Source organism: Hydra viridissima, unplaced genomic scaffold (assembly GCF_058129835.1).
Source record: "Hydra viridissima isolate aposymbiotic clone 2 unplaced genomic scaffold, HvirCarnegie_v1 scaffold_4, whole genome shotgun sequence".
Classification (NCBI taxonomy): domain Eukaryota; kingdom Metazoa; phylum Cnidaria; class Hydrozoa; order Anthoathecata; family Hydridae; genus Hydra; species Hydra viridissima.
Window position 1 is genome coordinate 13366717 of NW_028324303.1, and position 13639 is coordinate 13380355.

Here is a 13639-nt window from a genome sequence, read left to right on the forward strand (position 1 = left end):
TTTCAACAAGGCTGTCTTAAGAATGACTTGCTCGCGAAGAAATTTTGTTATTTTTTCAGTCACCTCCATAAACTTTTCTTCTTCTGATCCCTTTTTATCGTCATGAGCAACAAAAGACATGGAATATCCAGTCAGCTCTTTTGTCTTTGGATCAAAACACTCAAACACACCCAAAGAATACAAAATGGGGGTTCTTAAAATAAAAGGACCTTTTCCATTGTCATACTCGTAATACAACGGAATCTTTTGATACTGAATAGGTCTTGTGCCTGCGTAAATCTCCCCGGCTATTAATTTACTCTCGTCAAAATTCTCAATCGTCACGAAATTCATCTTTTTTAATGGAAAAGAAATTTTTTAAAATCCTTTTTAGATCCAACACTTTTGATTGCTCTTTGACTTTATTTATTTTTCTTCTAGCATATTCAAACATATCCTCTAGCCGCATGCCACTTTTTTCAAAACGAATCCCTCCACACTTTATTTTCAACTCATATTCATCCATTCGACAAATAATGGTAAAATCCAAATCATTTTCAAAGCTGTAAATCTTGTAATGGTACTTTTCTTCATAAGGCGAATAATAATACGACTCCTCGTAATCTTCCGTCTTAAGGTACTCATTTATAAAGGGCTCAAACAAAACCATCATCTTGCTCATTTTTTAATGGACCTGAAAATTTATTTTGTTGAGAAAATGACCAATGTCGCTCGAAAGCAAACTGATCAACTCTTTATAGTCCACCCACGAATTAAACGAGTCTGGATATCCCAACCATTTGACCAATGATTTTTTATTAGTCTTTCGAACGATTTTTTCAATCCTGAATATGTCCTGATGCGTCTTTTGCATCTCCTGCTCGTAAAAAGTACCTTGAATTTCTTCACCGTTAGCATCAGCGATTTTATACGTTGGAGGATCCTTTTACTGAACTTTTGACACGGTAAAAACTTCTTCAGTCCATCTCGGTGTATACCCCTTTTCAAAATGAGACTTCTTTTTTGTGATTCGCACTTTGTCACCCATAGAAAATTTCGGTTTTGCTCTTTCTCTCTGTTTACCATTCAGGTTCATCCAGACCTTACTTTTATTCTTTTCATCACTAGCTTCCACTGGAGTCATTTTAATGGAAGAGTGCTTTGTGTTGTTGTAATTTTCCACCATCTCATCTAATACGTCAATGTATTTATTGGTATTGTTGGCTGAAAAATATTTAAACATTCTCTCTTTCATCGTTCTGTTCCATCGCTCAACGACACAGCTTTTTTCCTCGTTTTCAGTGGAATACAATTGAACACCCAACGCTTTCACATGCTTGTTGTAAAATTCTTTTCCTTTATCTACCCACAGTTTGGCGCATTTTCTTTTTTCAAAAATCTTTTTTAGCGCTTCAGCTACTTCAAAGCCTGTTTTGCTTTTTAACGGAACGATCCATCCATACTTTGAAAACACGTCAATCACCATGAGCAAATATTTTACACCGTTGTTGAATTTTGAAAACGATTGCATGTCCACCAAATCTGCAGCCCATATCTCATCGATGTCGTTCACAATCACCCTTCTTCTTTTAAAATGACGAATAACCGGTTTATGAAGCTCCTCTGCAAGCTGATCCGTCCATTTCAGAGGCATTTTTTTTTTTTTAGGTTCTTTTAACCCATGAAAATTCTTCGAATTTTTAGATCCTTCAGATCGCTTCGAATTTTTCACAACTCCCAATCCAAATTTAGCTTTGGCTTTAATAACCGGCGTAATAAGCTTTCTTTCGTTAATCTCTCTTTGAGTGGGGTTTGGAATGGAGTTCATTTCTTCAAGCATCATTTGATCTGCCACATTCCTGTTTTGTCGGTCGTTAAAATATTTATACGCCAAATCATGGTGATACGCTGCATTATCCACTCTGTCTACCGGCTTGCTCCAATCTTGATACATGTCTGTAGAAGTCAGTCTCTTATCCAAATTGGTTCCAGGCCCTGCAAAGTTCATCCCAGGAATGTGCATTTCTCCTGGAAATTTTGCCCATGGAAGCTTCACTTTTCTCGACAGCTCTTTAATCGATTCCACCAAATCACCTCCTTTTGTTTCTTTAGCAATAAACTTGCATTTGGTTGTTCCGCAAGAGTCGCAAGTCCCTTTCAACATAGGTCTATTGTTTTTTGTCATCTCCTTTTTCAAGTGAATGATTTCAGTTTCTCTTTTGCATTTAACGCAGTACATTTTAAATACAAGAAAAATATTTTTTATCTCAATACAAAATGGAAGTCATTGGTTTGTCATGGAATATCGGAAAAACCAAAAGATACAACAACAAGCTTTTGCCAAGAAGCATTCGAGGAATCATCGTCGGAAAGTCCGGTTGCGGAAAAACAACCTTGCTGCTCAATTTATTGCTTAGACCTGGATGGCTGGATTATAACCACTTGCAAGTCTTTGGCAAATCCCTTTTCCAACCCGAATACAAAATACTCAAAAAAGCCTTTGAGAAGAAACTACCAAAAGAACTCATTCTACAATTATTCAACATTCAAAGCCAAATTGAAAAGCTAAACTCCAGTCCTGAAGACGTCATTGATGAAATATCAAAAGAATGGGACGGAGAAACAGACATGGAATGTCAATTTTTCGAAAGTGAAGAAGACGTGCCTGAACCTGAATCCTTAAACTCAACCAAAAACAGTTTGATGATCTTTGACGATTTGCAACTCACCAAACAAAACAAATGCGAAAAATATTACATCCGAGGAAGACACTCCAACGTGGACTGCTTTTACCTCTCTCAAAACTATTTCTTACTCCCAAGACAAACCATCAGAGAAAATGCCAACTTTATTTGCATCTTTCCTCAGGACGATAAAAACATCAACCACATTTATCAAGATCACGTTTCCAGCGACATGAAAAAAGAAGAATTTAAAAAGTTTTGCAAGTATTGCTGGTCTCAACCTCACGGATTTGCCGTCATTGATTTGTCCTCCAAAAAAGACCATGGAAAATACCGAAGCGGGTTGGACGATTTTTATTTTCCAAACGTATAAAAAACATGTCTGGATTTTATTTGCTTGCCAAATCTAAAAAAGATCTTCCCACCGTATCAAACAGCTCCATCAAAACATACTTTGAAAGACCTATCGAGCTGGATTTAAACAAGCAGTACGAAATGGCTCTTGTAGGACTCGAAACCTATCGAAGCTACCCCAACATCACCTCTAAAAATAACGTTTTCAGATACAGCCCAAACGCTGGATCGAACAGTTACACCATCTACATTCAAGAAGGATCCTACGAAATCAACCAGCTCAACGAGTACCTTCAAAATGAAATGCAAAAGCAAACAGGAAACTTGTACAGAGTAGACGGAGTCACCATTACAGCAAACGAGTCTTCGTTAAAAGCTGTATTAAAATTTGGAAAGCCTACAGCAACGACAAAATACTGGGTTGATTTCAACGTCAATAACAGCATAGGTTCACTCCTCGGATTCGATAGAAACGAATACACTTACGTCGAAAAAAAAGAAGACCCTGTTGACCCTGATAAAGTCACAAGCGTCATCGACACTTACGAGTCTGAAAACATCGTGAGAATTGAAGAAACTGCAGTCATTCGAGTCACCAACGACATTATCGGCTCGTCTTATTTAGACGGAAGAACAACAAACGACATTTACTCCTTTTACCCACAAGTTGAACCCGGAACCAAAATTGTTGAAAAACCTTTTCACCTCATTTACCTTCCCATCGTTGTTAGCAAAATTTCAAGAATGGAAACACAAATCGTTGATCAAGATGATCATTTGATCGATTTTAGAGGAGAAGACATCATTGTCAGATACCACATCAGAGAAAAAATCTCATCCACTCTACACGATCTTTTCTCCGGAAGCGCTTTCAGTCGATAAATCTCAAAGAATCTGAAAAAAAATTTTCCTTTTCTATTAAAAATGTATCAAAAGATCAGTCTCAACATTTCGAAAGGTCAAGCCGACAAAATTAAAAAAGCGTTGCATGATAAAACTGCAACCAGCATAAAACTTACTCATCAAGACTTGAACGGCGAACATGTTCTTGCTGTCACGCAAACCCAACTCAACCAAATTGCAAAAGCATATAAAGCTGGAAAAGGCGTCACTCTCAAACTCAGCAAAAAACAACTCATGCACAACGCAAAAGTAGAAGGAGGATTCATCGGTGCCCTTTTACCTTTACTAGGTATGATCGGAAGCACCATCGCTACAAAAGTCGTTCATGCTCTTGCCACTGGACTACTCTCTGGTGTTGGAGCCTCTGCCGGTTCTGGCATGGTAGACAAAATCGCTGGGCGCGGTATCGTTTACTTAAAAAAAGACGGAAAAGGACTAAAAATATCCAGATTAGGATCAGGTATATACCTAAACCATTGGGCTGGAAACACTCAAGGCGATGGACTCTACATTAAAAATTCGAAGAATTTCCAGGATTCTAAAGAATCTAAGAATAAAAAAGCATACGATCGTATTGGCTCTGGAGAAGAAGAACAATTCTCAGGTATTGGTTTACTTCTCGGTCCCAATTCACCCTTCAATAGCATACCCATTTTAGGCTCCATTTTGTAAAGAATTCATTTATCGAAGAAATTTTTTATCCAACAAGAATAAAAAATCATATAATTTACCAGAATCATAGAAAATACACCTTTATCATTCCTATTTCTCCTTCAGACGAAATCATTAACGTCTCTCCCACATATACATCCAACACGCTAGAAAAAGAAACGATTTTTGAAACCCGATACAGCTGATCAGACTTACGCACCAAATCCAATTTCTTATCATCGCTCTCTTCTCCAAACTTAAAACTCTCACTAATAACACCGCTTGTCTCCATTGAAAATATCAACACACCTTTCTCTAAACACACTCTAAATTCCGATGTCGGCTTTACCATCTTACACATTTCACTAAACCTACTAGCCGAAACTCTTCTCTTTGAACAAAAAGAATAGCGCTCACTCAAACTCACGTTTTGAACGCTTTCCGTCGCCACCTTAATATTATACGCAAACTGGTCTAAAGTTCTCACGGCAATTTCCAAACTTCCCGCACTCAAAATCGACAAAGTCAACTCGCTTCCATTTTTCACCGTTTTAAACACCTTGCTCACATAACTCTCAACACCTACATTCAACGATTCCTCAAATTCAAACACGTACTCATCAAAACGATCTGTAAAAAGATCCACCTCAAACATTAAATTTATCGTTGTTTTTGTTCGCACACTTATACCTTCTTTACTTATTCGCAAACACACCATCCTCATATTTTTGAACAAAAGATCAAACAACGCTTTCACTTCACCTGCATTCTTTGTTCTCGCTATAAACATTTTTTAAGAAGAAAAGAAATTTTTAAATCACATGTTAAGAAAATTAAATAAAAAGGTAAGAAAATTGAATCTTAAAAACTTTAGGCATCTTAAAGGATACACAAATAACATGATTATTTTTATACTTCTTTACACATCCGCCATCTTGGAAAAAAACATTGAACCCCCCAATATATTACGGTATCAATGCGCCAGAATCGGCCTTTTATAGTAGTCTCTTTACATCCGCAACAGCCTCCGCCATATGTTCTTCAGTATATCCATCTCTAGTAGATGTGCTACAGCTTTTTTATTCATCTTTAATTTGATTTGTTAAATAAAATATTTGAAAATTAAGTAATAATAGCGAGTTTAAACTTAGTTACCAAGTTTATCATACCAAGTATACTTAGTTACCAACTAAGCTACCAAGTATTAAATGTAAAACTGGTTTTAAAAAGTTTAAAAAGTCTGTTAAGAAAGTCTGAAAATAGAAAATAAACATGAATAATATTATTAATCAAGAAATTTAAAAAATATTTCTATGTAACGGCGACTACTATTTAATGATTTAATCTAAAAATATACCATAATTATTCAATTATATGCTTTAAAGTTTTTCTAAAATTTGTCATTAAGCATTAAGGAATTTCGGACAGTTTTTTCTAAGAAATTCTGTGCCTTTATTTTTATAGTTACAATTGTCAAGTTTTTGATTTTATTTGTCATCTAATATTTTTCATTAAGATTTTTTAGGACAGTTTTTATCCAAAAAATTATGTGTCGATAGTCAAAGTTGCTTTAGTCAAATTTTCTTCAGTTATAAAGAGAACATCAAATTTTTTTTTAGGTAAGATTTCTGTACTTTCCAGCAATTTACTATTCCAGTAATTTTGTTAATTCCAGCAATTTGTTTTTTGCTCTGCATATTTTTTAGTGACCAAGTGGCGAAGACTTAGTTGCATGGCGAACACCGGGTGTTTCACCCAAAATAGTTAAAAAAATGGCAGATCAAATTTTTTATTTTAGTCTATGTAAGCGTGATACGTAAAGTTGTAAATTTTAGAAAATTTCTTATGTTGTAATATGTATTTATGTTTATGAATGTTTTAAATTAAAATAACTTTTTATTTAAACCACAATTCCTACTTTTAAAATAAAAACACGCTTTAAAAAATTTCATTATGAGCGGTTTGTTTTTATTTTGCTTTTTTAGTCTTCTATTTAAAGAAAATTCGTTTTTTAAACATAAATTCATGTTTTTAAAGTAAAGATGTGTCTTTTAAAACTAAAAACATGAATTTATAAATGAAATTTAATTTTTGTAAGTGTGAGCTTTTTTTGTTTAAAATTGACCTTGGTGATCTTGGACCAGAGAAAGCAAACAAAAGAAGCAGAAAACTTGTTAACCACTTCTATAATACAAAATCACTTCCAGTTATCGTAAATGAAAAATACTTTTGTTTTACAAGTCATAACATGACTTTTAATTGTGGATACTAAAAAGAACCATGCACAAAAAGTGCTCGCTTTGAAGAAATTTCTGAAAAAATTATCAACGTAGATAACCGTATCTGATCTGGTATGTCCGAGCCATTGTTTAGTTATTTTAAGGTTGTAGCAATCAATACATCAATCGATGTTAATGAATACTTAGAAAAACGACTTCTTCCAATCATTCAAAGTATCATGGCGACTTTAACTCACCAGATTTAGTGAGTTCTTATTAATCTAGCAGCTTTCTAAATTAGATGGAAGTCAATTATATTGAGAAGGAATCCAACCCACCGCGTGCCTCAAGCACAACCAACTAAAAATTTTTGGGGACATTTAGCGCAAATGTTTTATTAGGGAGTTTGGCAAGCTTCAACAGAGCAAGGCTTGATTGATCGCATTAAATTAAAACTAAAAGAGATTGATTTGATATTTTTACTGACGAAAGGTGTAAAACGTGAAATTGAGATCTATTGTAGATAATGGAGTTTTTTTTATATAGGAAATAACCAATTTTTATTCAAAAATAAATACTTTATTTTAAAAAAATATAATAGTTTTTTCTTTATTTATAAAAAAAAACATTCAACTTTTGACTTTATTTGATAATTATCAGACAAAATAAAAACGTTTGTAAACTAACAAGTATCTCTATATTAGCTTGCAAACGTGTTCTTTTACGCAGGAAAGGGCAATTGAAGTATGAACTTAAACGAGTTTGATATATGCTCTTCTCTATAAAAGCAAGACCTCTAGGAACCCAACTGTAGTAACAATACCATTATGATTAGTGGGAAATTTAATTTGAGTATAAAGCACAATTAACATCATTATTATTTTAGTTGACGACGAAAAAAATGTTCTTCTCTGCAAATGACAAAGTACGAAAAAGTTAATAAACCCAAATATGCTTCGCTTTGATACTATTTTACTTTTAATTTCTTTAAATAATCTTGTTATGAAAATTTTATCACCAACATTTTGTGTAAGTTAGTACTTTTAACCAAATAATTCCATCGATTGACATAATTTTACCGTTAAAAAATTCTAATATTGATCTATTTGACAGTTTATTACTCGTATTATGTTTTTTTCTGTAAAGTAAAAAATTATTTTTATAGCATTTCTATCTGCAACACATAAGAGGTAAGAAACGTAGATTTCTATCAGCAACACAAAAGAGGTATGTTGATTCGTTCAAGAGACTTGGAGACGTTTGAAGACTTTTAGGAAAGTTTTTCATTTATTCAAAATTCAATCTGTAAAAAAAAAATAAAAAATAGATAGAGTGTTGAAATGATGATCAAAAATAACGACATATAGTTTTGTTGGTTGAATGCAATTCTTATTTTCTTTCATTTCCTAATAAGTTCTTAAAACCAGATACAAGTGTAATCTCACCCTTTCCAGCACACGTCAATAAACAGATCTTTTCTCCTTTGAATCGATTTTGGTTACCCTTGCAGCCACCGTATATAAACTTTTTGCAAGTTTTAGCCACAGAATCGTAATACCAAGATCTTATAATTGCTTTACACGGACCAGTCTCTCGGGGCAACGTACATTTGTTTTGTGTGCTGAGGAAAGACGCTGAAAAAAAATGATTTCACGTGTTAAACTTTTTATAAGTGTGACCACAATTATGAAATGTTTTTTTTTTTTCCATATAAATAAATTTTCATCAAATATATTTCTGATGTTGACTTGCAATCAAGTATTTTTCTCTATTGAGCAACCATAACTAAAGAAAACGGAAAATTAAAAAAAAAAAACAATCGGAATAAGCATTTCTCAATAAAAGAAGATTTCCCGACAACCTATTGTATTTATAATTATATCCGCTCCTGAAAAAAATCGTTTTAGGATGTGAAAAATAGAAAATCTTTAAAAATGTAACGCTGTTGTGTAGCAACAAGATTAAATAGCGTTCGAACGTTTTAGAGTTACTCGCGTTAATGGTTAAGAAACAGGAATTCGAAATCTTAAGAAACTAATTTTTCATTTGAATTAAAAAAATTTCTTCCTTTTATAAAATGAGGCCAAGACCCTCGGCTTTCATCGCTACGGTACTGGTACCAACTCGCATTCATGGGGAGGTAATTGTTTGGGTTAAAATTCTCCTTTTCCCAACTAAATATTATTTCATATTAAAAAAACATTAAACTGGGTCTTTTCTTTATAAAAATTTTTGTGTTTCTTTTTATACACCTAAATATGTAAGATCCAATATGTGGAGAATTATCGGCATGTGAAAACAAAAAAAAAAATCTTTATTGAGATAAAAACTTAAAAAGATGTAAATTTTTTCTGTCCCCCTCTCTTCTCCTCTCCGACTCATTAATTATTGTCCTTCAAAAAAATTTAAAATTATTTGAAGCATTCATTAACCGCCAACAACAAAGGCTTCTAACCTTTTTCCAAATGTGCTAAAGTATGAATTTAAGTATATTGAATGGCTCGAAAAACATCTTAAACATATTTGTTCAAAATATATTTTTATTTGTTTAAAATATATTTTTAACAACATAGTTCAAAACATATTTTTATATTTTGAAAAAAAAAATTTTTTTTTGGTTATATTTGTATAACTTACGGCCTGCGGACCAAATTGCAGTCACCTATTGTTAAAAACTAAAAATCCCTGGAATACATTTATTTGGCGGATGGAGAACTTACAGGAGTAAAGGAAAATGCTTTAATCCTCTAGGTTCCTCTTAAATCTCTAGTGAATTTGGCATCATTTTTGAAATAAATCTAAAATTTGATAATGATAACACCGTGTTGAATAAGAAATATCAAATAAAGCCGGTATGACATTCCATTGCGTCATCTTTGTCCACGCAATTCATTCAGGAGTCAACCTGTTATAAAACGTTTAAGAGAGAACTTTTTTTACTTAACTTTAGGTGAATGTATTCCCCTCTTACCACTATTTTTTATAGCAGGAACTGATATATATCAGATAAATTTTCGTACATCTTACCAAATGATTACTCAAAAAAAATTGATCAGAAAGTTAGTGAATTTTTACATGAAACCCCTCTAAACAAAACTTAAAGCGGAAAAGCTCATTTTGCTTATACGCAAAATGCTCCAAAATTCAATAAAATCAATGAGACTTCTTATTTTACTTGCTAAAAAACCTTTTTTTAGTGAAGTTAAATTCGCTAACGAAAAAGAGTTTCATAAGTATAAGTTTGTGCTTTGTAGTCATCTTTAACATTGTAGTCATCTGTAACATTAAGTGAATTTTTTTATTTCTCAAATGACACTAACAGCAAATTTAAGTAAAAATAATAAGAAAAATAACAGAAAAGAATTTTCACGTTTTGTTTATTTTCTTCTGGCATAAAATAAATTTAGTACAAGAAACTTACTGTTGGTTGATACACAAACACCCTTGGATCGCAGTTTATCTCTAGCGCAAATTAAACCTGCACCACATTTTCCGTATATATTCCATATTCCACCGCATTGTTCTCCGTCAAGCTTGGCGCAAGTGTAGCAACAGTTACACAATCCTTTAACATACCCACCTTTTTAAAAACAAATATGATTCATACTATGAAAAACTAACAACTTTATGCCGTTTTTTTTAAAAAAAGAAAAAAAAAAAAAAAAAATCTTTTTAAAAATTTCTTTTTTATATATATATTTAAAATACATTAAAAGTGAATTTAAAATTTGTCAGTAGATCGTATGTTTTGGTACAGAACCAAATATCTAAACAAACATCTATCGAGATTGAACGGTACTTGTTAATGCATTAACATTTCTTACCTTTGCATTCGGGAAGAAAACGACAACTGGATGGCTGGCATTGTTGACATCGCAAACATATCGCAATCTCAAACAGCACAAAAAAGAATAAAAATCCAAAGGTTTTCATTTCTTTTTTTTTTTTTTTTTTTTATCAAGACTGCGAAAATATTTTCTAGCAAATGTCACAAACAAAATAAGTTTACATCAAATATCCTTAATAAGCGAGTCTCATGTGACAAAGATTGTTTAAACAACACAATTTTTAAAACGTTGCTTAACTTTGAGCGAAATCTACTTTAACGGTGGAACGCAAAATACCATTTGGACGTATTTTATGGTAAGTTCTGCTATGACTAATTTTTTTTCTGCGTGATTGTTCCAAACAATGACGTCAAACATAAATTCATTTGTTTTTTTGACCACGGTTGTGGTCATGGTTGTGGTCACGCATATCCGCATTTTGTTATTACTCGACAAATCAATAAATACTTAAAAACAGTTGATCTCGTTTAAGTCAAAAGAAATAAAACACAAATTTGTCGCAACTCTCTAAAACAAATAAAATTTAAGGAGAAATATAAGCCGTCGCTAGATTGGCCTAATAGGTTGTTGCATTTTGTTAAAATACGTATTATTACATTTACCCGATACCAATTTATACTCGGTTAAGATTACTGAAACAGAAAATCTGCTATACCATTTATAAACAACTAGAGTAAAACACCTTCTAAGATATGTAAAATTAAAAGCAATTTATATTGCTGTATTATAAATAATAAAAGAATTAAAGAAATAACAGAAAGGTAAGCAATAAATAAGATGTAAATTTACATACCAAAAACTGTAATTCTTTCTTTGTCTTTAGCTACCGTGGCATGAGGAACATTTTTTGATCTTTTTTCAGCGAACACTTTTCCAGCTTAGGGTGAAAATTGAAGCCCGGACTCATCAAAGTTAAAATTGCGCTTGTGTTCATATAGGATATCCTGAGTCTTTCTCCGCCAAGTAGCTTCTAATGTCCACGAACCACTGTTTAAATACTTGTTGTGACACATAACCATTTATCTCCAGGTTTTAACGACCCTGTTCTACCGAATTGATAAGGTCTATCCCTGTTTATTTTCCCCATTAAACTTCATTTGACAACAGACGAGACACAAGTGACATGATGGTGTCTTAGGTGACAGGATAAGCTCTCTTTTGTGTACTGATTATATAGTTAACCAATACTTACTCCTCAGCTTCGATCAAAAAAGTGCAGGGGCCCATTTTTTTGACCATAGGAGCTTTTTCACAAATCTTGTCTCTCAAGGTTGTTCAAGAATTACAATAATGCTTTGATGCACCAATTGACCTTTTTACAACGCTGAGAAATAATAAATAAAGTAAGTAGTTACCTAGATAGTAAGAATTTATAGCAAAGGTTTTTAGATAGTAAAAGGTTAAGTGACATTCCCTAAAGCCAAATATGGTTTAAGCTTACCTCTTTACATCTGCAGCAACCTTCGCTATTATGTTCTTTAGTATATCCATCTCTAGCAGCCGTTCTAGATGTGCTACAACTTTTTTTTATTCACCTTTAATTTAGTTATTTAAATAAAATATTTGAAATTTAAATAATAGTTGCAAGTTTAAATTTAGTAGCCTGGTACCAAGTATTAAATGTAAAATTGGTTTTAATGTTGTTTAAACCCTATTAAGAAAGTCTGAAAATAGAAAATAAATATGTATAATATTATTAATCAAAAAATTAAAAAAGGATTTCTATATGACGACGACAACTACTATTTAATGATTTAATTTTAAAATATATCATAACTATTTAGTTACTTTAACTTTTTCTTTAATTAATCTTAAAACAAAAAAACGGTGTTGTATTATAATTTATAAAAAATTAAAATGACAATAATCAACGATGGCGACTACTAGTAAGTTTTTATAGTAACAATTTTCAAATTTTCTTCAGTTATAAAGAGAACATCAACTTTTTTTAGATGCAATTTCTGAACTTTCCAGAAATTAGTTTTTGCTCTGCATGTTTTTTAGTGACCAAGTGGCGAAGACTAGGACGCATGGCAAACACTGGGTGATAGCTTAGCATGAGAGCTTAGCATGATAGCATGATAGCTTAGCCTACTAGTTTTTTTTTACAATTTTCTTTGCACTTTTATTACAGCAAATGTTGGTACTGTTGATCTCTTCCTCCCCCTCTTATTATATATGCTAACCAGAGAATCCATATGACTGTATACCAGTCATTGCCTCCAAATTTAGCGGCTATTGGTAAATCTGCGAAGGGCTATATAAATCATAAAGTTCTCTATGAATATTTTTGCAATGCTTTTCACCAGTGGCTGACAGATAATAATACTCAAAGAAAAGTTATTACTTGGACCAACAAACATGAAAGTTGAATACAATTTCATTTAGTAAAGAAGCTAGCAGATTTAAATAATTTATATCCACATTCCACCTAATAACACTCATTTCATGCAGCCATTCGGCGTGGGACTATTTGGCCCCGTGAAGAGTGGCTGGACGAAGGTTGTGGACGCTTTCCGCCTCGCCAATTCTAATGAGTATTTTTCAAAAGAAAATTTCCCAGGCCTACCAGTGGTGGCAAAAAGGAAGCTAATGTCATCAGCTAAAACTAAGAATAAACCTAAAAAGAAAGTCATTAGTGCAATGTACTTCTTATTCTGATAAGAACATCTTAAAATTAGCTAAAGTCTAACTACCTATCTGTTCTTTTATAACGTAACATAAAAATAGCTAGAGCTTTGGGCTAGGCCAAGCCTATCAATTAATTGCAATATCGATACAAAATGTGTTAATTAAATTTAGCTTTATTTTTCAGGTGATACGACGTCATTGAGCAGGTGCAACAAAGATTAAAACCAAATTTTAAATTACAAAGCATACAAATGTATAAATATTTTTTAGATATCATTTTTTTTTGTTTGTCTTTATAAATTTTAAATGCATTCAAGTCAAAAAACGACTGAAAGAATATGTTTTTTTAAAAAAAAACGTATTGGCAAAC

General features: G+C 32.5%; 2 protein-coding genes and 1 long non-coding RNA gene across 3 annotated transcripts; 1 reads left to right on the top strand and 2 right to left on the bottom strand.

Moving 5' to 3' along the window:
• Positions 1-1360: 1360 nt before the first annotated feature.
• On the bottom strand, positions 1361-5347 carry LOC149889984 (uncharacterized). Its single transcript, XM_090085887.1, has 2 exons — positions 4037-5347; positions 1361-3911 (listed from the first exon to the last, which is right to left on the bottom strand). Exon 1 carries the CDS (start codon positions 5293-5295, stop codon positions 4657-4659), a length of 639 nt encoding a protein of 212 aa, XP_089942013.1. The 5' UTR covers positions 5296-5347; the 3' UTR covers positions 1361-3911; positions 4037-4656.
• Positions 5323-7383, top strand: LOC149889985 (uncharacterized). Its single transcript, XR_016452005.1, has 3 exons — positions 5323-5416; positions 6088-6190; positions 6278-7383. It is a non-coding gene; the product is annotated as an uncharacterized LOC149889985 (long non-coding RNA).
• A 430-nt stretch (positions 7384-7813) lies between these two features.
• On the bottom strand, positions 7814-10939 carry LOC149889986 (uncharacterized). Its single transcript, XM_090085888.1, has 4 exons — positions 10615-10939; positions 10212-10370; positions 8236-8424; positions 7814-8093 (listed from the first exon to the last, which is right to left on the bottom strand). The coding sequence occupies exons 1-4, from the start codon at positions 10721-10723 to the stop codon at positions 8089-8091; spliced, it is 462 nt and encodes a 153-aa protein (XP_089942014.1). The 5' UTR covers positions 10724-10939; the 3' UTR covers positions 7814-8088.
• Positions 10940-13639: the final 2700 nt, after the last annotated feature.

Excerpts from the sequence above, each read along its gene's own strand:
- LOC149889984 (XM_090085887.1), bottom strand. The coding sequence starts at position 5,295 with ATGAGGATGGTGTGTTTGCGAATAAGTAAAGAAGGTATAAGTGTGCGA.
- LOC149889986 (XM_090085888.1), bottom strand. The coding sequence starts at position 10,723 with ATGAAAACCTTTGGATTTTTATTCTTTTTTGTGCTGTTTGAGATTGCG. Across the intron at positions 10,371-10,614 it reads TTTTCTTCCCGAATGCAAAG|GTGGGTATGTTAAAGGATTG; the intron begins GTAAGAAATGTT and ends GTTTTTAAAAAG. Across the intron at positions 8,425-10,211 it reads TGTTTGTGTATCAACCAACA|CGTCTTTCCTCAGCACACAA; the intron begins GTAAGTTTCTTG and ends ATTTTTTTTCAG.